General features: G+C 41.4%; 2 protein-coding genes and 1 long non-coding RNA gene across 5 annotated transcripts; all 3 read left to right on the forward strand.

Moving 5' to 3' along the window:
* Positions 1-756: 756 nt before the first annotated feature.
* On the forward strand, positions 757-2,628 carry LOC116250823 (uncharacterized). The gene is made up of 3 exons (XM_031624771.2): positions 757-1,032; positions 1,243-1,309; positions 1,433-2,628. Exons 1-3 carry the CDS (start codon positions 898-900, stop codon positions 2,296-2,298), a joined length of 1,068 nt encoding a protein of 355 aa, XP_031480631.1. The 5' UTR covers positions 757-897; the 3' UTR covers positions 2,299-2,628.
* A 3,371-nt stretch (positions 2,629-5,999) lies between these two features.
* Positions 6,000-10,042, forward strand: LOC116249954 (uncharacterized). 3 transcript variants are annotated; one of them, XR_004171285.2, is made up of 3 exons: positions 6,000-6,180; positions 6,366-9,356; positions 9,695-10,042. It is a non-coding gene; the product is annotated as an uncharacterized LOC116249954 (long non-coding RNA). The 3 variants fall into 3 exon arrangements; XR_007572757.1 differs by lacking the exon at positions 6,000-6,180 and having other exon boundaries at positions 6,189-8,782; positions 8,915-9,356; XR_007572756.1 differs by lacking the exon at positions 6,000-6,180 and having other exon boundaries at positions 6,189-8,782; positions 8,918-9,356.
* A 10,719-nt stretch (positions 10,043-20,761) lies between these two features.
* Positions 20,762-22,496, forward strand: LOC116251469 (probable galacturonosyltransferase-like 6). Its single transcript, XM_031625759.2, has one exon. It carries the CDS (start codon positions 20,890-20,892, stop codon positions 21,964-21,966), a length of 1,077 nt encoding a protein of 358 aa, XP_031481619.1. The 5' UTR covers positions 20,762-20,889; the 3' UTR covers positions 21,967-22,496.
* Positions 22,497-23,850: the final 1,354 nt, after the last annotated feature.

The raw sequence follows: 23,850 nt of genomic DNA on the forward strand, positions 1-23,850 counted from the left end.
CTTCAGAAGTCATAAATTGTATCGACATCAATAATAATGACAACGATATAACCCTAAAATAAAAAATATAAAGCAGAGCTCCCATAGGAAGACAAAATGGACAAAACATCATTTTTTTATTTTTTTTCTTCATGAAGAGGCGACTTGGTGTATTTTGAGTAAAAAATTCTCCCAATCTCACCTCTTATTTTAGATTTGAAGCTTCTTATGAGGGGGGAGATAATCTTAAGCGGGAGATATTATCGGAATTAGGGGTTAAAGTATTATGCCTCCACCACCGTTTGTAGTTCAGAACAACAACGTACAAACTGATGAGAAACTTTTATCTGCCTCTCAAAACAATAGACCCTTCCCACATCTGGATCCGATTTAAAAACGGGCCTTGGATACAAATCCAAATCCATGAATTGGCCAAAAAAATCCAACTGGGACGGAAGGCCGATGCCGTCCGACGGGAAGATACCCAGAATGCCCTCATCAGCGGACCGTGGATATCAGCCTCAGAGCCCCACCCGAGCCACAAGCCTCGGATACAAACCAAATCCGGACCAATTTCAACCGTTGGATCGCTCCACATGTACGGACACCTTCAAGGCACGGCGGCTGACAGCGTTAGGCTCGTCGGCAGGGCGGGCGCTACAGCGTGAGGACCGTCCGATCGCTCCACGTGTAAATCATCCGGGACTCGTGAAATAACCGGGTTCTGCCCCGGCCTGCCTATATAAGGCTGGGCGAGGCGTTAATTTGCGACCTCCCGAAAAAGCGAGCTAGTGGCCTTTCCGCTTTTCTGTGTCATCGTCGTCCTCTATCCTTTCCCTTCCCTCGCCCTTGTCTCATCCTCCCCCTCCCTCTGAGAAATTTCCGATCCGAATCTAGCCGGTATATACTGCCGTTGTCATGTCGTCTCAATTTGCAATGGTTGCGCCCGAGCCCGCTGACGGTTCTGATCTCCGGTCGAAGCAGGCGGCGGATGGGAAGACGAGAAGCGAAGTTGGAAACACGGCCGTACGAGAGCTCGGGAGGAAGAAGAGGGTAGGGATTCTCTCTCTTGCTCTGCATTCCTGTCCGTCTTTCTTTTTATTGGGGATTTCCGTTAGTTGGCTGCTAGGGTTTAGGAAGGGTGGAAGGTTCGATTTCTTGTTGCTTGGATTTGGGATTGGGGCTTATTATGTGTTATTTTGGGGGGCCCCTTCTTCCATTTCTTCTTTGGTGTCTCTCTAAATTTTATGGTCCTTTTCTCAGACAAATCGGTCGGCGAAACTGAAACAATGCAAACTTGACGCAAAGAGGGAACAATGGCTTTCTCAAGGTGCGGTACCTACGTTTCCTTTCCCTCCTCCTCCTCCTCCTCGTCTTCTACTTCTTATTTGCATATTTAGGGCGTCGTGTTGGAGAGATTGTGTATGTGAGTTCTAGGATTTTGTGTGGACAGTTAGGGATAAAGGGCAGAGAGATGTCAACTGTGGTTCTTCTCCCTCGTCGGAAAGGAGTGGCTCACCGGATAACTTCGATAACCGGCATGCAACAGACGGGTTGGAGTTTCACGACAATGACGTGGGTTCGCCGCTAACTAGCTCAGAGAGTAGGGTGGTCGGAAATATTCACTCTGTCTCGGGGCAGGAGCGGCCTGGAACCAGTAGCAGTAGTACCAGTTTCTCGGGGAGTGCTGATGTGAGCGATGATGATGGAAGCTTTGATGATTGGGAAGCTATTGCCGATGCGCTTGGGATGGATGATTTACGGAAGCCACCTAGCGAGCCTTCTGTTGGCGAGGGTGCGATCGCGGACCCTCTCCCAGAGCACAGAGATTTGCTGAGGAACTCAACTTGCTATTCGTCAGAGGTTGCTTCTAAGGGAATTCTTAGACCGGAATATAAGGGGAAATCAAGTTGTTTTGAGAAGAATCAGATCGACCGTGCAACCGCATGCAGAGCATGGCGACCTGATGATGCTGCTCGTCCGCCTTCACTACCAACACTTACTAAGCAGATGAGCTTTCCGGCTCAGTCAGAGAGGCATTCTTCTCGAGGTTCTATCAATTGGGGGAGCATCGGGATTGTTTCTCAGCAACCATCCAATTGCCCCATTTGTTATGAGGATCTAGATCTCACTGACTCAAGCTTCCTTCCCTGTTCATGTGGTTTCCGCCTTTGTCTCTTCTGCCACAAGAGGATCCTTGAGGTGGATGGACGGTGCCCTGGTTGTAGGAAGCATTATGTGCCTGTAGATGAGCATATAAGAACATCTGTGCCACCAATTTGGTTGTCTCGTTCTTGCAGCATGCAAATGAGATCGTAGGGTCACCTGATCGTGGCTATTCTTGTAGTGGTCTGGGTGTATATGCAATATGGCGTGTCTTGTGTTCTCACAGAGATGTGAATACAGTCTAGGGGTTTGAAAGTGCTTGAAGACAGTTGGGAGAATCCTTACATATTTCTTATTTCCTGCTCTACGTAGTACATATGTTGGTATGAGTGGTGTCTATTGCTTTTAGCAATCTGTGACTATACGAGTGATAGTATATATCCTTGCAGAGAGGACCAATAATCCGACCAACTTCAATCAGATGATTCTGTGACCTTGTTATTTTCTTTAAGTCTAAATTTTGTCATATTAAAGTTGCTTCAAGGTAACCTTGGTTGGATTTGCAATTATGTTTAGCTGCGAGATCTTTTCTTCTTTCGAAGGATCGCAAAATGCAGACATGGTAGTTGTGGCACAAAGTTGGCATTTTTTTACTAATCTTTCTTCTGATACATTCGTATTATCAATTTAGATTGGAACTTCTCCTTTTTCATACTCGAGGAATTCAATTTATTCATGCAATTACGCATTGCCTTATAAGCATAAAAGCCATCCACTGTCTTGATAAATGTAAGGTTGGAAAGTGGTAGTTTCAATATCTGGTGCTTACAACCATGTGTTGGAAGAATTCTCCTGCAGCTTTTTCTTCTGAATGATTGTGTTTCCTTTCCTTGTTCTGGAGATGGTTATCAAAAAGCAACTTTTTAGGCTCATTTTTGTCATATGATTCTAATGGATAAAAATACTAATTTATATATTTCACAGACACGTGTTTTTGCATACATGTAAATGCAGGATTCCATTTACCTGTATCTAATGTTTGTCCTCAGTTACGAAATGTTTTTTTATTGTCAATGTAAGTAAACACCGTTTTCTTTAGTTCATTATAGAAGTTAATGGGGTTACATCTGGGGCACCCTTTAGTTGGTCATAGGTTGAGAATCACAGGCTTATTGGGTCTCATATTCGTCGGAGAGAGCTAAGTTATAAGCTTCCCCCTTCTCTCTCTCTCTTATTGTTTTGTACCTCTTATTTTTTAGCTTTTGAGGAGCAATCCTTTGCAACTTTCAAGGTCTTGAGTATTGCAGGGAAAATCAAATGTAACCACAGCAATGTAATAATCAGTTGCAGGTAAAAATGAACAGAAATGGTTATGACATAGAAAAACCGAAGACAAGATTACTTGTCTTGTCTCCAAGCATACCTCAGAGAATGACCTGTCTCCTAATTAGTTGTTATTTTGGATTATAAGCCTCTATGTTTACTTTGTTATCTTTTTCGAGTTTGGCAGTTTATGAACCCTACTGTGCAATTATGTCTATTCCAGTTTGCTTACCCATCTTTTCTGGTATACTATAGTGCATGAAGAATTGTGGTCTTTCGTTTCTCATGAAGTTTGGTCCATTAGCAGGTATGCTTCACTTGCTTTTTGCATATCAAGTTGCATCTAGCCGGTGGTGATACTATGGCTTATGTTTGGAGGAAAGTATTGCATTTGAATATGATAAGAACTTGTCTGCCTCTTTATCCATCGTTCCTTTTCTGTTGTTTTTGGTCAGGAACGGGAGATTCAGCTCCTGTTGCTGTTTCTGCTTGTGATGTAACGGGTGCTTTCTCTTCTTTCCTTACTGCTTTTTTGAACATCATGATGTTCATATATATGTATGGCTGGACCAAGAGCATGATTCAAGATAAAGATCTCGGAGTGGTGAAATAGTGAGGTTCATGAGACATCGTTAACCAGTAACCCAAAGAACAGGCTGCCTGTTTTTCCAACGGTTGATGGTTATCTCGATGCATAGTTTCTTGATAGAACCAGGGGGTGCTTCAGTGCTGGACATCAAATTTGTTTGGATTGGCAAACGAGTGGAAGGCTTCTATCTATGAGATCACTTCGGTCAGTGTTATTCCGAGGCTGATATTGGATAAATCCCAATTCAGTCTACCGAGAATAGATGTGAAGAAAAAGTGGGAAACATTGATAGGTAATTTAATTATGTACGGTAATTTGGATGGGTGACAAATTGTGGATAATGTAAAGTGGGAGAGCATTGAATTATTCAAACTTGTCATTGTTTTGAGTTATATTTTGGACACTGAAATTCTTTCTAAACATGTTTAGCTTGTTTCTGTAGCAGATTTTGTATCTTAAATAGCTTTTTTGTTTTATAAGAAAGTCAGAAAGGCGCAGGAAGGACAAATCCAGTTCTACTGGTTGTTTCTGACCCTTAAAGTTTCTCCCAACGTTGGCTTTGTCAATGAACGCTGCCCATGGCAACTGCCAACTGATGCTGATTGCTCCTATGAAAGTTAAAGCCCCTTCCTACTGGACCCATCATTTCCGGGGGTTTCTTTTTTCATGTTTTGCGACTTCACTTGAGCTTGCTCTGTATAAATACATGACGATAGCGCATTTCGAGCGGAGAGAAAATATTCACCTCGAGAAAATCTAATTACTTGTTAGCTTTCGGTAGAATCTCTAAATTTTTTGGCGCTCTCCTTAAGATGAAATAATCTCTTCTTACTGAAGTATGGAAGACAAGATTATTTTATGGCTAGACTAAATGCCTATGGCAACCTATTGAGTTGTGGCTACATTTGATGGTGTGTGTGTGGTCTTCTTTTTGACAAATGTGAGGTTACAGCGATTCAGAAATGTCGCTGTGCCCCTGGGTAAGGGTTGTCTGCCAAAGATATTTTTGGTAACAAGTCTCAAGGGTTAGGTTCGATACCGATGTCTATATCTTTACGTAAACCTATAGAATTCAGCTCAACTGCAACTCCGCAGAAATGAACAACAAAAGAAGAAGAATATAGAAAAAAAGGGAAGAATAGGAGATAAATTTGCGCTTTTTCAGTGGGACTCTTTGGATGCAGCAGCTTCTACCTTGTAGCTAAGGAGACCATATGGCCGTTGAACTATATTCTGCCAACTTTATAATGCATTAACATGTATGATTTGTTTTTTGTTTAGGAAGTAGGACACTATAAATCAGAGGCTAAAACTCTCTGCTGATTTTTAGAGCTTTTCTTTCCCTTTCCCGCAAGAAAAAAGGAAATTTTTTGAATTTGAAATGTCTGAAACTGATTTAACATATGAAAAGTAAACGACTAGATAAGCCTGTATTGGCCGATATGGATGGTATTAATTATGCAGATTAAAATGCAGAATATGGAATATCGTTCTTATTAAGGAATTAAGAGAAATTGTTGGACTTTTTAGGATTTGAGATTTGACATAAGAGTAAGCAAAGTCCTCAAAACAATTTAATTTGAAATCTCAATTTGTAGAACCTAATGTAATTGTTTCTTGAAATGCCATTTAAAAGTTAAATATAATTGTTTCTTGGGAAATTTCCTATTTCATGCCTACTTTTGTCTGTAATTTCATAAAGATATCTACTCTCGAAGATCTACTAATAAGGGCTACACTTCTCTTAAATATGAATAACCAGAACTAGAAGTGTACTTCGGTTAACTTGGGAACAAAAAATTGTTCCCTAAAACAATGAGGGTAACATTGAAAAGATTGCAGCTAACAATTTTCGTTTTTCAAATTAGCAAAATTTTACTTTAAGCTCTCATTCGATTTTTTGGAAATTTCCTTTTCTTTTTTTCTTTTTTTGAGAATCCGATTACTCTTTCTTGCTAAGTCGCCAGTTGCATATTCAAGGCAGTGAATTGACAAAGTTGAAGTTCCCCTTCGTTAGGGTGACTTCCATTTTATGGCACTCCAATGTCGACAGTGTAAAGCTAATTCTGGTCTGGCCTTTTGAAATTCCTCATTTGTGAAAATCCACCATATGAACGTGAACATACGGATTTATACATCGCTGCCGCTCTTCAACTACGAACGCATAGATCTGTGCTTCTTAGGTCTGGATTTCTGGCTCTGCCTCTTGAAGTTCGTTAGAAAACGTAGATACAAAAATAATAAAATTTCCTTTAGCCTAATACCGAAGATTCCCTTTTTCTTTTTTCTCCCCCAGTTCTATAGTATTCATTTCTCTTCATCGCTTGTTCTTCTGTTTGACTTTTGGGTTCTCCGTTTGCTCGTCAAGAGATGGAGGAAGCATTTGAAGTGAAACAATCCGGTGAAGACCCGCATGTCGTCTGTCGGACATCCGACGGAGCTGCATCTATCAGTGATCATGGATATATGGTCACCGATGGCGGAGAAGATGTTGTTGGCGTCCATGGCCTGGCGGTCGGCGAAGCAGGCATTGCTGTACTCCTCCCCATCGAACCAGGAGGACGGCCTCCGACATGTTGGCGTCCATGTGCTACTGTGCATTACCATCCTATTCTGAACAAAACTGCCATTATGCTGCTCGGCTTTCTTTGCATTGGCTGTAGCTCTATATGAGTGCAAAGCCCACAGTGACACAGTCTGCAATCATCACCTCTTTTCTTACACAATTGACATATTACCACACCATTCTGAAAATTATAATTTTGCTTAGCAGCACGGTCAGCATTTCGTGGTAATGTTGACTTCCCTTTACAGACCAATTATTTCTACCTCTGCCTCTTTCAGTTTCTCCTCTTCATGAATAGCTGTCCTTTACCATTATTTCCAATTTATCTATATTCAATACTTCATGATTGTTGACTTGCTGTTCACCTTTTCAATGCATGTGAAGCTTCACAGTGTAATAGAATTACGGGACATTATGCTTCGTACCTAGGCATTCATCCAGCCATGAATAACTTCCCCTGTTTCTTTTCTCATTAAATGCTCTAAGATAGATAATAAGAGCTCTTTGGGTTCCCCCAACTTTGTGTTTTTAGGGTCTAGATTTCTCTATATGTGTATCTGTGTGCATAAAGAAGTTAAAAGCTTACAATAACATACAGATATTCATAATATATGAACTATAACTGAAATATATATATATAATACAAATCATCACAAAGAATGGTGAAAAAAATATTTGCATAAGAAGAAGAAACTACTTCAGGTTGCAGAGGAGAAAAATGAAGAAAATCTGCCTAGGCAGCTGAAGAAGAAAAAAAAAAAAGAAAGTAGAAGAAGAGAAAAAAGACAGCTTGGTCGTTTCAAAAAAAAGCTTAAGTTGTTCAGTGCCTAGGTGAGCCGAGGTTCCCTGGGCAATTGCTTAAGCGTTTCTTATTGACAGCTTGCCTTTCAGCAGCTAGTCTGGAGACCACCAAGCCTAGGGTCTTTCTTGAGCCTAGGCATGTTTTGAACGACAGTGTCAAACTGGTAATTCTTTATGTTGCATTCCCCACATAGGTTGCTTCTTGAGATCTCCGCTGGTTCAAGTAATGAACAATTGAAATAAACTTGGGAACAGCCGTTTGATGCTCAAGAAAACAGTCTGCATGTCTGTGTAAGTAGCGTATCATAACTCCTAATGGATCTGTGTCTCCTCTCACTGGGATAGGAGTCTGCATCGTTTTTGGCTGGTTTGGTTATATTCCTAGACTGATGTGTCTTGGTATCTCTTCATGAGTATTCTTTTGCAACATGGTTTATTATCATTTCTTTTTTGCTGGTACTTACTTGTATATGACGAGAACAGCAGAAGGAGAAATTCTGTTATTTGATACCCTCTCCATGGAAGGAGAGAAAATGTCGGAGGCACATCTGGTGTCTGTTACGGCATTGGAGTTTTCCCATGAGTCCAGTTTTTCATCCATCATGGGAATCATTCACAAGGAAATTTGTAACTTAAGTACAGAAACATATATATTTTATTTTCATGGTATATTTATGCATTCAGGGCATTAGTTTCTGCTTCTCGGTGAGCCCCAGTGCAGGAATAACAGTAATTGAGGATATGAAATCAAGTATGTGTTTCACTATTTAGTTTGTATGTGTTATTTCTCAATGTTGTCGCTTACCGTGTCTTCACTAATTCTCTACAGTTCGAGCTATTTTGATATTGTTTATGTCATTCTACTCACCCTATTGCTATTATATATATATATATATATATATAGATTACTTCTTGTACAAATCACATTAGTCATAAAAAAGAATGACGAAAAGAACATTTGCATAGGACAACAAAGCTACTTCAGATTGCAGAAAAAAGAGGAAGGAAAAAATTGCCTGTACAGCTGAGGAAGAGGAGGGAAGAGTGAAAAAAGAGAAAAAGATATCTTTGTCATTGAAGAAAAAAAGCCTTAATTCTTCAATGACTAGGTGAGCCGACGCACCTAGACAGTTGCATTAGCATTCCCAAATGACAGGTTGTCTAGAACAGCTGGTCTGGGCGACCAGCCAGGACTAAGGCCCTAGGCAAACCTAGGCACGTTTCTAACAATATTGTCAGACTCAGGCTATCATATAATTCCTTATGTTCCATAGGCCTCAATACTCCCCACGCCACATATGTTACCTTGTTGACATCTCTTCTGGTTCAAGTCAAGATTAATTGAGATCTACTCTGAAGCAGCTGTTTGATGCTCAAAAGTGGAGCATCATAACTCCTAATGGACCACTAGGATATAGGTATGCAGCCTTTTGGCTGGTTTTGTTTCCTAGATTGATGTGTCTCAAACTCCCTTCATGAGACTACGCTTTTGGGATGTGGTTTATTAACATTGCTTTTTACTGGTATTTCCTTGTTTGTGATTGGAACAGCAGAAGAGGATATTTGATGTCTGATACCCTCTCCATGGAAAGATCGAACAAGTCGGAGAGTCGGCGAGGCATGTCTGCTGTTTGTTACAGCATTTGAGCCTTCTCATGAGTCCACGTGTCATCCATCACCGAACTCATGCAAAAGGAAGTTTATACCTTGGTACAGGACCATATACTTTCTTTTCATAGTATATTTAGCTCCACTGCCTGAATAATAGTAATTGATTATGAATCAACAAGTATGTATTTTCACCAATTGGTTACTATATGTCATTTCTAAATAGTGTATTTCCTTTGTCGACATACTGTGTCTTTACTAATGGTCCGTAGCTCTCAGCTATTTAACTTTTTTCTTTTTTCATTCTACCCATCCTATTGGTGTTGATCTTGAAGAATACTATTGGGAGATGCCAATGGAAGACATTGAACAATGTGGTTAATGGTAAGTACTAAGCAGAGCTGTCCACAGACTTGTTTTACTTTTTCTATTTGGAGATTTAATACATGACGGTAAAGCATATCCGAGACTTTTCTGTTTCAGCACTACCACAGGTTTCAATGTTCTAAAATATTAATTTTTAGAAGCATGTTGGTTCAGAGGTTTATGCTTTTCTTACTTTTCTTTTCTTACCTTCTGTGTTAAGTCCTGTGCCTGAGTTCTTGGTACCTCTAGTGGTATTCACTTGCATTTCAAGTTACTAACTTACTCTCATCACACATTCTCAAGTAGCTTATCTTCTTAATTCAACTTTTATATCTTTTATCATTCATTTGTTGCAGACTTGGTGGTGAAAACAGATAGACCCGGGTGTTTAGGTGTCGTTGAGATTATGATCCTATGACTGCATATAGGCCCTTGATCGTGTTTCCCGTTCTTACTGTGCCAATTCGTTCATATTTGATGCACTACTGCACTTTGTTGACAACCTAGTGAAGCACTTGCGTGGCAGTCTTGTATGTGTCTGGCGATCACTAGGTTTCTAATCTTTTCCCTTGTTTTCTTAATAAAGCAATTTGTTCTGTTGAAATGGTTGAATACTTGTCCTTGCCTTGTGCCCAAGTTGTAGTCTTGTTGCACGGACAATTTTTGATGCCAGACCATATACCGACATTCTTTATTCTGGTTTATTAATAAGAAACATAGAGTTTGTCATGTCATTACTTGCATCTTGTATGATTGGGATGATTATATGGCATTAATATGCTTTGTTTATTTCTCCAATTTGTTAATTTTCGAGGTCGTGATTGAGCGTTCAATTGTTGTGCTCTAGTTTCTTGCAATGTTTTAAGTATCAGTTTCCCTCCCCTATCAGAAACCTTAGGAAACCCAGATAAATTCATTTTATATTTTTTTCTACTAAAAATTAGATAATAGAGGTGCATGAGGAGGGAAGCCACAGCTTTGGCCGTGTCAATTCGGCCAGCCAGGAGGTTTATGTCTAACATATCTCGATTTGATTATCTTTCAATGCAAAATCACTAGGTATCCTCTTCTTGCCTTGCACAAAACTATGCACATTGCTTTAGCCTTCATTTTGACCACACACACACACATATATATACACGCACACTTTTACACTTGGAAGTTTTAAGCCTATCCACCTCATCAGATGCATAGATCTCTCCCGGGAATCGGGTTGCCAAGCGTGAAACGATCGCTTGAACTCTACTCTTCCGATGTTGAACGAAACTTTGCATAACTTTGCACCATCTTAGGCATTATGAGAACATGCCTACTGTTGCGGTTGAGTGATTGAAGCGTCGACGTATATGGCATGAGAAGTGTAGAACACATTCTGTATGATTGGTTTTCAGGAGCAAGATGAAAAAAAAAAAAAGGGCCTGAAACGTCACAGTATAAAAGACCATGTAAAATCAAACACTTCCCTGTTGGGGATTGCTACATTATGATCATCAGGAGACGGTGACAGTAACGCGCAAGATCTCAGACTTCATCCAAGGTGCCTGAACCAACCACAGTCCCTCGTCCAATAAAAAAGAGGTGAAAGCTTCAGTTCGATGATGCCAAAACTAGGTTCTCCACCAAAACCTTTTTTTGTTTTCCTTAACAAGTAGGTTGGATGCTGAAACCAGGACTCCAACATGATTTTAGCATCATCAGAACGGGCCTATATCTGCCCATAAAATTCTTAATCTAAGCATCCTCTGTGTTTCATCTGTATGACCATCCTAGTGTATTTCAGCAGATACCATCAGAATGTCTCAATATCTAGTGTTCAAACCATCTCAGATATAGTGTAATCAAAGAGTACGATTTGGGTACCAATATGGAGATACAAGCATGGAAATAAAAAAAGAAAACAACATTCAAATAAACAAGTCACAAGTAAAAACATTGCATGTTAATGAACACTCGTTTTAAAAACAGAATGAAACTAAGTTGGAAAAAAATTAAATCAAGCAAAATTAAGTAGTTTGAATCAGTTTTGATATAAAAAAGTGTCCAAATGTGTTCAAATACCTACTTTGGGTGCAGGTATATGGATCTTATTAAAGTACCCATGTGACATAATAGAACATGCAAAATTAAATACAAAGGTCAGTTTTCTACTTTGAACGCAAAAACTCATGCAAATTAAGAAAGAAAATACATAATATAGGTGCATACACCATGGGGAACATGCCCACGCACACACAGTGCGCGTGCTTGTTTGCCACCCCATCCTAGGGTTTCAGATTGTTCAAAATCTGGATTCCATTCGGATAAAATACAACCAAAAATGACAAAAACTTTGCAACTTAGAAGGACAAATTATGCCCACATCCTCCATTCATTTCCTCTGAAAAGGCGAACGTTGGGAACAGCTCATCAAAAGGTGTAGCTCATTGTAAGGCTTGCTTATCTATATACAACTTTGGGAGCAACTGCTTGGGCCCTTCCTCCCCCAAACTTCATGCCGTTTTCACTTAATATACCTAAAACTAAAAGCTGGGGTTTGCACGATCCACTTATATAAATTCTACATGACAAATCATATGTGGTTGTTTTGAAACATCATTTTGAAGCTTTATGGTACATTAATGAAGTTCGCAGTACATCGCTGTACACCTGAAGAACATAGTTGCTAGTTGTTATCTCATACACAAATAGCTAATTATTTGCGCATAAACAATGTCCAAGATACGTGAAAGATATTTCTTCGGAGGTGCCCATTATTGAACTCTGTCTCAGGGACCAAAGGTTATGAACAACAGACCAGCTGTAGCTTCACATGGCTTGGTTGTCGATCCCTCTGACTTTTGCCCAAATTGGAGCCTTGCTGCCTCTGATCCGGGTCCAGTTTTGTAAGAACTCAAATGGGGCTGGATATGGGTTGGCCCGGTTCTGTAATAAAATCATATGAAAGGATCTGAGTCCGAATCTGAATTTTTTGACAGTTTCGTAATCAGACCTCGATTTGGACTTTGGACTCTTATGTCCAAGATACGTGAACTGGATCTGGATTTAAAGTTTAAACCCTACTCTGGCTCATTCTTGAGCTACCTAAGTTAGCACTTTCTGACCTGGACCATGTGGTAAGCAGCACATGTGCACTGGTTTGGGCACAAGCTGCCAAGTGGGTCTCCTATAGGCAGAGCCAATATAATGATATACTGACGAAGCTCATCAAGTCTTTTGAATCTTGAGGGGAAAAAATAAACAGCCTTCTATTTGGAAGTTGATTTGGATACGACTTTAGGAAACCAAATCATGGGCATTACTATTAATTTCGATCCTAACTACTGACCTAGTTCGCATAGAGCAGCAGTGAAAGTTTATAAAATCTGGGAACAGCCAACCTTTATTAACATTGGATGAGCTTTTAATGTCTAAACTAAGCTCAACCCAAGATGCATTTCCTAAGCATAAATCCAATCTGGTGGGATTAAAAATCTAGCTATTCGGTCTGGTCGAGAGCAAGTGGAGGGAAGCCAAAGTTCATCTTCCTATCCCTGGAGTCTAATGGCTGCTTCAAGGTTGGGAGCAGAACACTTATCAACTAGAATGTCGGGCATCCACCACTTGTAGTCCAAAGTTCAAAGGGGCAACACTCATGGAATCAAACTGATGATCAACCTTTAACCGGTCCGCCAACCTGACCAGCCACACTATGCCCTTTGAAGTCGCTCCAAAGCAAGTAGGGATGTTAAGATTAGGGGTATGGGCTGATATTTGTTTAATACCCGAGCATGAATTCATCTTGTTGGATTTGATTGGTGATATACTGAATTCAGATTTCGTGTGGGATTCTCTTGCAAAATCTGGCCGGCGGCAACAGATTCCTAACATACACTAAAATAGGCATTACATGTAAAAACCCTGGCCTGTTATGTATTTTTGCATAGTTGAATCAGAATCTGACTTAGGGTCCAGTTGAGTAATATCTAGTTACTTGAATGGTCCGGTCCCAATCTGATCGACTGACATCCCTACCATGAATGCCCTGGCCTATGTTTCTGGATCTGGAAGCTTGCCCATCTAAGTCATTTAAATTCCACAAGACTTGCCAACCATGCCTCTACGGTTCCTTTTCTTCTCTCTTTCCCCTGTTGCTTTTTCTTTTTCTTGAAGAGAGGCGATGCCAGTCAGGCCATGGATTCCCCGTCTCGGCCTGACAACCAGTAGGGCCCCTGGAAGGCCTGAGTCTGCCAATATTCATTATCAGGCTCAGGCGCTCAGCCTGCTGCTGCCCAGCTCTTGAGGAGCCAGTCCTGGCCTGGAGGTGCATTGATGTGTGCCGGTTTCAGCGGCCGAGCCAGGCTCACAGCCCCAGTTTGCGTATTCTGCAGACTGGGCCGGGTGCTCCACACTCCATGAACATGGCCGCTGCCGGACCATGCTCGTGGACGAGATTTGATCACTCCATTATGGCCGGCGAGTGGCAGCTGGGGCCCCGCCATCAGCGGCTCTGCAGACGAGCAGAGAGCCATGTGAAATCGTATCAGTACAGAGATAATTACTGTTTCTGGTCGTATGGACTAACCGTACATCTTGATTATCCCTTCCAAGACGTTGCCTGCAACTCGCCTTCTTTAAACCTCGGGGCCATAGAAAATCCATTAAAATAAGGTCAAGAAAAACAAGTCGCTGCTGCATTGAGGGATGTGATGCATATTCAATTATTTATGACTCATCCAACTTCGACTTTTCTTTCTTTTTTTCTTTCTTTTCTGGATTTCTATCCTTCTTAGTGCAAACCATACGTTGGAACGAAGTTCTTAAATGGTCTTTGAAAGAAGATAAGATGGATTTACTTAATTCGGACTTTTATGAATGTGGGAAGGCGTGCTTGGCTCCTCGTGAGAACCATTTTCCCATCCACGAGAAAATGATTCTCAACAGTCTTGTACTTCCTCACATCACTGCGGACTCGAGGAAACGTCGTTCGAGACAGAGTGGACTCGTTTCCCTATACTTTTCCCCGGTTTTGGAGTGACCGACGGTCACTCGGATTCTCGCAAGAAGCCAAGAGTTGTTCTTGCGAATTATACTTCCATGGGAATCGTTCTTGGGAACGTCAGTCCAAACAAGGGGCCCAGACGAAAGGACATGTTCAAAGTCTCCAGTGATTAGTTCAAGTGGGACAAGCAATCCAAACCCCCCAAAAAAAGGTTTGTATAATGATCTTATTGTTACATTAAAATAATAGAGAACCAAAAAAACAACATTTTTGGATCAACGACTAGTTTATTGCATGCTTTGCATTATTAAAAATGCTCTCGAAGCTGTGTTTGATTGACAGCAACTTTTTTTCCTATCGAAAACTTAAAAACTTTCTTTCTTCAACTAAGAAGAGGAAGAAGCGGTTCTCCCTTTCTTCAAGACTTAGAATGATATGTCCTTGATACACATATTAACTACAATACTGTCGCACTGCCACCATTTACACAGAGTTGTTCCAAAACTTATTTGACAAAACAAACTCTACGATTGCCTTTGGATGATGATTTCAAAAATTTTACAACCAGTTAATAAACCCTACTTTTATGTGTTTGAGTGACAAGACCAAAATGGTAATTTTCTATAAAAAAAAAAAAACATGAAAAGGAGTCGGGTTAAAGGTGTCACTCAAACATATCCTACGAGAATGTTCAGTTTTCAAATTGTTGACGTTGTGACGGTATGTTATTCTTGTCAAACAATACCAATGAAAAAAAGAGGTTGTCTCAGTCTCTCTCTCACACTTGTGGGTGCGACAGAAAGGGCGAGACCAAAAGTCTCGGACGTCTTATTCAGGACGTTATCTCCCAAGCATTCAAACGGGCTCCAGCACCCTTTGTTCACCGAGTTTTGATAACTTCTTCCAATTTGACTCGCTCCTCATCGCAATGCACGTTTACGTGTCCTCTGTCAAACAGCCCCCGCTGTCCACTTGTCTACTTTTATTGGAGACCACGCATGGGCCAAAGAAAGAGGGACGAACTGCCACCCTGATGAATCATCATTGATAAATATTCTCTCTTGCTTTCCGTGCCCCAACTTTTTCCCTTGTGGTGGGGACCAGAGTTCGAACCCAGATTTAATTTTAGTTTGACCCGTCTGGAAATGCAAAGGCAAGCTCAGTTTGAATTTTGGATCGATCCTGTAATCGTACGCGTATAGATCTAGGAAATGAATCCCAAAATTCGATTTCTTATCGATTAATGAGGATTTGAACATAGAGAAAGAGCAGGCAAGAAAATTTTGGTCAGTCGAGTTTGGATCAGGTGGACTTGGATTTGGAAAGCACGTTTGAGGCTGAACTCAGCGGCGGCGGAAGGAAGGGCAATGACTTTACCGGCGAAGCAGGCAGGCGGGCAACCAGAAGTAGGTGATCGCTCAACCAAAGGCTGCAACCTACGCTAGTGTGGATATGGATCTCTCGGAGTGGGAGAAATATAGATGGAATTAAAGAAAGACATCCGTTGCGAACATGGGATTATTTTAATCAGACCAAACCAACTACAATCATATAGTCATATACTTTTTTTTTAAGATAAACAAACGTTTAATGATGGTAATAGGAACTGCCCTTCCATTATTGTCTTGCTAAATTCTCTCTTCTTCTTCTTTTCCCTCCCTCTCTCTCTTATATCTCTGTGACACATAAAACATAGCATGTTGCTCCAATTCACAGCCCAAAAGGCAGAAAGTCAGTAAAAAATGTGAAATTTTCATGTAAAAATTTCTCCATTAAGGAGATGAATCTTCTTCTTGGAGGCATGTGCTTTACTAAGGCATGCTTCTTGACATTTTAGCTTAGTATGTAAATGGAATCATATTCAGATTCAGTTACGAAAACTCTTATATGAATACTGATCCTATTTATTAGTAGTTGGATCCAGATGTGTTACTGGGCCTGACTAAATGGATTTGACGTCAGATACATCTGATCCATCTAATTTTAGTTGACTCTCATAGGCTTAAAGTTGGACTCCCAACGGTGAGAGACCACGAACCAAATTTAGATCCACCGTAGCTTTCTGCTGGATCAAGCTAGACAAGTCCTGGAGCAACACCAGTAAACCATATTCAGTCAGTTGTTGGAAGACCACCACCAGAGGGCGTAGGTATAACGGTTTGATGTTATGCTTATTTTGTTCCGGAATCGTTCGGATCGGGTCTAGTTGGTAAATTAGGTAGCTTGACAACCACCTCCCCAACCAATTCGGGCCTATCATTAGGATGATTTCATTAAAATAACAAGCATTAGTTATGCACAACTTATTATTTTAGGCAACCTCACTAGCTTACCACTTACCCAAGATTCAATCTGTTGGGTCAATTCCAGATAGGATACTGGATCTGAATGGATTACGTCTCACATATTGCCGGTCTTGGATCTGGATCTTGCAGTTAAGCCACTGATCCACTTAGTAAACCACCAAACTTTTTATTAACATAGTTCAATCTGGCGCACCATAAAACGCTAAAACAAGTGTTTGTGTGTGTGTGTGCACGCGCATGCATGAAGGCACAGTCGCGAGTGTGTTTGTACTTTGTATTCGAAAAGAATATAGCATATGAAGACGATGACCAAACTTGTACTCTCAATTACGTATATGAAAATGACCGGCAAGTAAACTATAAATCGTAGAACAATTATGACCAAAGTTTTATTTTTTCCTATTATCTTAATCCGATTTCAAGTTATGTCATGGAAGAACATCCATCGAAGCTGGCTTGTTTGCCTGTAATCCCCAAGGAGAATCTTCTTCACCAACCAAATGCAGATATTCAATTAAAAACGTGTGATGATATCATGAGAGGTGCATAGTGTCGGTCGCAAATTAAGAAGCTTCTTTGCAACGAAAATTACATCATCTTTATTGAATTGAAAAGGTCTGAAGAAGTTGGAGGGTGGAAGGTTTCCGATCTCAGCACGCATCAGCGTCTTGTCCGATTTGCCACCATCGCTTTCTCCATTCTTTCTTTCTTTCTTCGGGTGGTGGTTAGTTGCTCTGGGGAACCGGTCAATTTCGCATGCACCGCCTCCGCTCAAAAGTTGCCAGCTTTCACATCATCAATAAGTAGATGATCATTAGTTACTGCTGAAATGTAGGTGCCGCCTGAGTTGCTTGAACCGGAAGCTAGCCTTCCCCTTTCTGCTCGCAGCAGTTTGATCGAATTGACTGCGTCATGGATGGGGATCTGACCTTGGCTGGTGTTTGTTGGAAAGGAAAAGCCAACAGACAACAGTGCTACGCAGCCAGGTAGCACAGCAGGAAAAATAAAGCTTTGATTTCGCTTGGAGATTCATTTCTCACTTGGCAGCAGTCGGCATCTCTTTCCCCTCGTGCCGGCCCCAACAATGTAGAAGAGTCCATCGAGGGGCGGAGAAAAGATGCTCGCTCTGGCGTATGGCTTCGTGTTGGCACTTATTCCAGAACTGTCTTAGTTCTGGGAAAAGCATTTACTTTTTGTCCTTCACAAATATAAAAGTCTAAATTTGCTTCTCTTTCAAGAGGTGGGCCCTGTATTTTTTTTCTCCGAAGTTCATAAATCTCGAGTCTCTTAATCTGAGCCGGGGTTGCAGAGTGAGAGTTGTGGTATATTTATTGGATGACAAGAGGAGTTAATTTGGAGCAGCCATTGTCAGCGTTACATGACATAAATTAGTGAACCCACTTGAGGATTAGCCCGTGCAGTGCAATAACTGCTTTTCTTAGAGTTGAGAGGCTCATTGTAATGTAATGTTTGTGGTAAAAGATTGTGTGGATCAGCGTTCGTGGTAACAATATCAAGTCACCACATTTGTCTCTACATTGTTGTTGTTCAGCAATAAAGTTTTGAGATATATATATGAACAACACACACACGCAAGCACAAGCAAGTGACCACATTCTTTAAGGAAATCCTTTTAAAAGACAATTTGAATTGAGACGACAACGTAGTTGATTTAGTAAATTAGTTCATTTAGTAATCCAGTTGGTGTAAAATGTTATGTTATGTATATGGTAGAAATATAATATCTAAAACTAAGATAGATTTCAAATAAGCAAAGTTTTGATCTAAATTATTTGAGAAAACGGGTATTGAGCATTTGGTGCCTCGGCTGATGATCAAATGGATTTACACGTAAATTTTAGAAATTTTGAAAAGTGATATTTTGACCCGTGTCAAAATTTAGAAACTTTAATTCGGCCTTCCTCGTGAAAAATTTCTAGTTCTGCCTCTGTTTGTGTCCATTTTGACTGATATATATATATATATGAGAGAATAGCGATCAACATTTCCCTCAATGGTATTCTTCGATACAAAAAGTGTTGAAGACAAGGGCTTTCGAGCGCTCATAATATTGCAGAAGATTATGGTTTAATTGTTCTCTCATATGATTGACCTTAGATTTCAAGAAATATGTGCATTACGTCAGTGTAAAATACTATTTTCTAATTCTGAACCAATGTGATTGATAGTTTAAGATGTCGTGTGGAAAGTATATTTTTAAAATTAAAATATCGTTCTCATTCCTTTTTTATAAAAATAATTGAATGCATGGGCATTACTGTATAAACCATCAATTGAAGTTCCAATGGAAAGTGCCCGGCAATTGAAGTTTTTATATTTAAGTGCACATATTTTCAAAAGTTACTTTTCATTCCTGAAAGTTTGTTTCAGCTTCCCAAGATCTTGCAATGGATTTAAACTTTTAGTTTTTCTGAAAAAGTTCAAAAATTATAGCACATATGGAATATGTGGAACACATATATTAAACTTCGTGCTGTATCTTAAACTATTAAGTAGCATTGAAGACCATTAATATGGCATGCAAGAAGATTTTTTCTTTTATTAAGACAAGAATGAAATTAAACTTGCAAAAGAATCAGAAAAAATTTTAAAACTTGTGAGCATGACTCGAAGAACTCATCGTCATCGATTGTATTTTACGACAATAATATTTAATTTTTTAATTGTAGCTAATCCATCTTAATCACTTACCTGCTCAAGCTGTTCTGCGTCGTGCTTTGGAAGTTTTAACACAAGCGGACTCATTTTGTTGACTTCTTCTTTCTTGCATCTGTAATCGTGTAAATATAATTTGCATTGTTTTAATATAATCGTGTAAAGAAGTGTCCTTTTTCAACACAGCGTGCTCATCATGTTCAGCATTTAGCTTCACTATTTTTTTTTTTCGAGTTTTTTTTTTACATAAATTTAAACATTTTACATTTTCTAAAGACCAAAAGGAAAAAAAAAATTATAGGCTTATTGCACCGGGAATATTCTCTTGAATGAGATGTACGATATTGATACCCATTATGAACTTCCTCATTTAATTTCCATCGGAGCCTGTTTCTAATTTTCTCTTGAAAAGATCCGTCACATTCTCAGTGATGAGAAGACAATAAAACGTGGAGAGCTTTTCTCTTCCAGAATTCTGCATTGAGATTCAAGAGAAAAACATGACTAATGAGTCTTAAATATATTCATTTGATTATTTACTTTTTCCAACAATGCGTTTAACATCAGAAAGAACTTTTACAACATCAAAAATTCTGGTCTTAACAACTTCTTTTATAAATAAAGTCGATTAATTTTGGATTAAATGACAGTAATCTTGGTTTATTCCAATCTTAGTTTATGTCCTTGCTCGATTAAATGTACACGCTTTTCATTGCTTAAAGGTTTATGATTTTTTCTGTTCTGCATTTTGCTAATTATGGTTATGCTTACCGAGAAAATGGTCAATATTAGCACTAAGCGCCGGAAAATCTGTTGAATCTTATCTTTTGTTGCTCAAACGAGTCTAAGATTCCACGACAAATGGGCTCAGTAGGCTCTCATTGGATCATCAGTTGATTACTAAAGATGGTCAGAGGCAAGTGGCTCAAGTGAATGTAGAACTCGAACCAACAACTCAGCTGATGTGAGTTGTAGGGCACGACGAGAAAGTAAAGTAGGAGCGAGAGAATTTTATGCCACGACATGAGCAAGTGAGAAAGTTTTTCAACCCAAATTGTACAAAACGAAAAAGGATCTGATCTGATCTGATCTGATCTGATCCATGAATGAGTTGTTTCTGGAAACTATTGGGTCAGATTCAGTTGCCGTATCAGGCATCTCCGGCGTACTGAAACTGGAATTCCGGTGGAGGTATCCGGGAGAAAGGAGGAATATTCCGGCGGGGTCGGGGCCGGAATCAGGGGAGGGGAGGCATCTTTAACTCGGTGGCAAGCAACGAGCACGTGCCGAGACGTCCGGAGGGGTCCACAGCTGCCGTCGCCATCGAGCACAGCTGGATGCCCGGGGTCCAGCTGTCTCGAACCCATTGGCAGAATTCCCAAGACCTGAGCAATTACGATATTGCCCTGACGCGCTGTCCTCCCGGTATATAACTGCCGCTCCTCTTCCTTTCCCCTGTCTCTCGCGAGGCTGACGGAAAACCGCGTGGATGAAGCCGCGTTTCTTGACCCATTCCGGTTTTCCGTCGGCCTTATAGAACGGCATTCCCGGAGAAAGCAGAAAGAGAAAGGGGGAGAAGAAAAGGAAAGGGATGTCTAGTTCGCCGTCTCTCTTGATTCTGCTGATTCTCGCGCTCTGCGCTTCGCCGCTGACGGAATCAATTCGGTCGTTCCCTGACAGCATTTACCCGGGGTATGCAGAGGCGCCGGAGTACCGGAATGGGGAAGATTGCCTTGCCACGGAAGCCTTCCGGAGGCCGTCCGCCTGTGATCCTTCGCTCGTCCACATCGCGATGACGCTGGATGAGGAGTATCTCCGCGGGTCGATCGCCGCCGTCCACTCCGTCCTGAAGCACGCCTCCTGCCCGGAGAGCGTTTATTTCCACTTTGTCTTCTCCGGAGACGGCGATCGCCTGAGATCTGTCGTGCGGTCTGCTTTCCCCTCGCTGCGCTTCGAGCTTTACCGCTTCCAGCAGGAGAGGCGCGTTCGCTCCCTCATCTCCGCCTCTGTCAGGGCTGCGCTCGAGCAACCTCTGAACTATGCCCGGACCTACCTCGCCGACCTCCTCCCGCCTTGCGTCCGCCGCGTTGTCTACCTGGACTCGGATCTCGTGATCGTCGATGACATCGCGAAACTCTGGGAGTCGGCGACCGCCGGGAAGCCTGTGGCGGCTCCAGAATACTGCCACGCGAACTTTACAAAGTATTTCACCGCTAATTTCTGGGGAGACCAAGCGACAGCCGATATGTTCGCCGGCCGGAGCCAGAAGCCTTGCTATTTCAACACCGGCGTGATGGTGATGGAGCTCGGGGCATGGAGAACTGGAAGGTACAGGGAGAGGATCGAGGAGTGGATGGAGGTGCAGAAGGAGAGAAGGATTTATGAGCTCGGGTCGTTGCCGCCATTCCTATTGGTGTTTGCCGGCGAAGTGGAGGCGCTCGACCACCGGTGGAACCAGCACGGCCTGGGGGGCGACAACGTAGTGGGGAGTTGCAGAGGGTTGCATCCAGGGCCCGTCAGCCTTCTGCATTGGAGCGGGAAGGGGAAACCTTGGACTAGGCTTGACGCCGGGGCGCCGTGCCCGTTAGATACCTTGTGGAGCCCGTATGATCTCTATCTGGGTGGCTGGAGGGCGATGGCAGAGAGGGGGATTTCGGCGGTGGAATGAATGAAGGTGAGCAAATCAGAGATGGAAATGGTTTTAGAATTTGTGGGCGGTTCGCAACGAGGGCAAGATTGAGGTGTTCCTGTGATTTCGTCTGTTGGAGGATGAGACCTGTTCGTTGATTAATTGGTTGATTCTTTGGGGAGAAAAGAGATTGCTGTACAGAAGGGAAGATCGCTTTTTCTTTTTACCTTTCCGAATTCCCTCTTTTTCTTCGTCTCTATTTGTTTGTATTAATTGTAGTGCAGTAGCTCCTTTCTTTTCTAATTTGATTCGTTTATGTAAGAAATCTGTAAGACTTAATTGGTGGTGGCACGGGCATGTATAATGGGTGTGGGTGCAGGAAGAGAGGAGGAACTACCTTCTTCCACCGTTTCTGGTCGGTGGTGATGGTGGCGGTGGTTGGGGAGGATGTGTGCGTTGGGGAGGGGGATCATTTGCTGGGATGATCCACTAGTGGGGACGTCTGTATACAGTAAGAGAATTGTCGATTTGATAGCTGGACAAATAAGAATCGGGGTGTCGTTCTGCTACCTACTGCCTCTTTTTTTTTTAATGTTTTCTTTATGCTGTGCTCTGTTTTTTTCCTCCGCAAGTGGCACCTCTCTCTCTCTCTCTCTCTCTCTCTCTCTCTCTCTCTCTCCTTTCGGATCTTTTGAATTTCAAAATCGTGGAATGAAGTGGGAACGCACATCATCTTGGTCTGAGAGGACACTTGAGCTGTTAGATCACTAAATGGCACCTCGGATACCTTGCTGTCACAGGAGGGAAGGTGCAGAGGCGCTGGTATAATGGTGCTCGCCATGTCTGTGACACCAGTTATCACTGCTGAATTTTAAAATGTGACCTGATTACTATAATGCGGTTTCTGCTATCTTCTGTTCGTAGAGTAATCAGGTAATTGGAGTTCTGTTTCCATTGGTTTTGCTCTTTTAGGAGCAGTGGGTAAAATATGGTGTTCACAAAATGGTACTATATGTCCTTCACTCAGTTGACAAGACAACATGTGAAAACCACTATGGTTGACAAAATGGGGAAAGTTCAAAGGTTTTACCAACCAGAAGCCGGCCGACATGAAGGCCAGAAAACTTTGTCGACGACTCGATGGCTTTCGAGTTGGGAGGTTCACAGGGTATCAAAGTTCATTATTAGAGCCCATAACTGTCCACTGACATTTACACGGCAATCTATTTTGCAACTTAATGCTGGCGCTTTGGCGTCCATTATTTACTCACTCATTAACTCTCCCACCTAGTGAAAGACTAAAAAAGGCAAGGAAACTCCTTGCAGGAGAGGCCATAACGCCATATTTATTGCTAATTACCACAGAAAAATGGCTCTTCAGTTCTCAATTCGATTTTATTTGACGGTTTTTGGGAGTTCAAGAACAACATGGGTGCTTCAAGTTTAGTGGTGTGATTAGTTTAGTGACTTTGGTCCACATGGTTGTCTAGAAAAAACCATGGCAGTAAAACATGTGAAGATCATCAAACCAGTAGCGCCATGTTCCCTCCCCATGCCGTCCTATAAAAGACAATGGCAATGCCATGTGATGATCATCAATGAGAAAATGGTGCATGAGAAACCCCAGAACATTTAAGGACGACTCCGTAAAGCTCGCCATTAATGGAGGCTAAACCCATGCAGACCAAGTTGAGGGGTACCCCAATACTGATGCATTATTTTATGAATAACTCTGGTTCTTACAGGCAAAAGCTTGCGCGAGAAGTCAGCTTACACTTCCACCACAAACAGTTGCCCATTAAGAGTTGGCACAGAGTGGCACGCCACCATGTAGCAGGCCCCCTGAAGTCAATATACTGGACATGTTTTTTTATCAAGAAAAAAAAAATAGAGAAAAGTACGAGTAAAGAATGATCCAGATCC

Source organism: Nymphaea colorata, chromosome 3 (assembly GCF_008831285.2).
Source record: "Nymphaea colorata isolate Beijing-Zhang1983 chromosome 3, ASM883128v2, whole genome shotgun sequence".
Taxonomy (NCBI): Eukaryota; Viridiplantae; Streptophyta; class Magnoliopsida; order Nymphaeales; family Nymphaeaceae; genus Nymphaea; species Nymphaea colorata.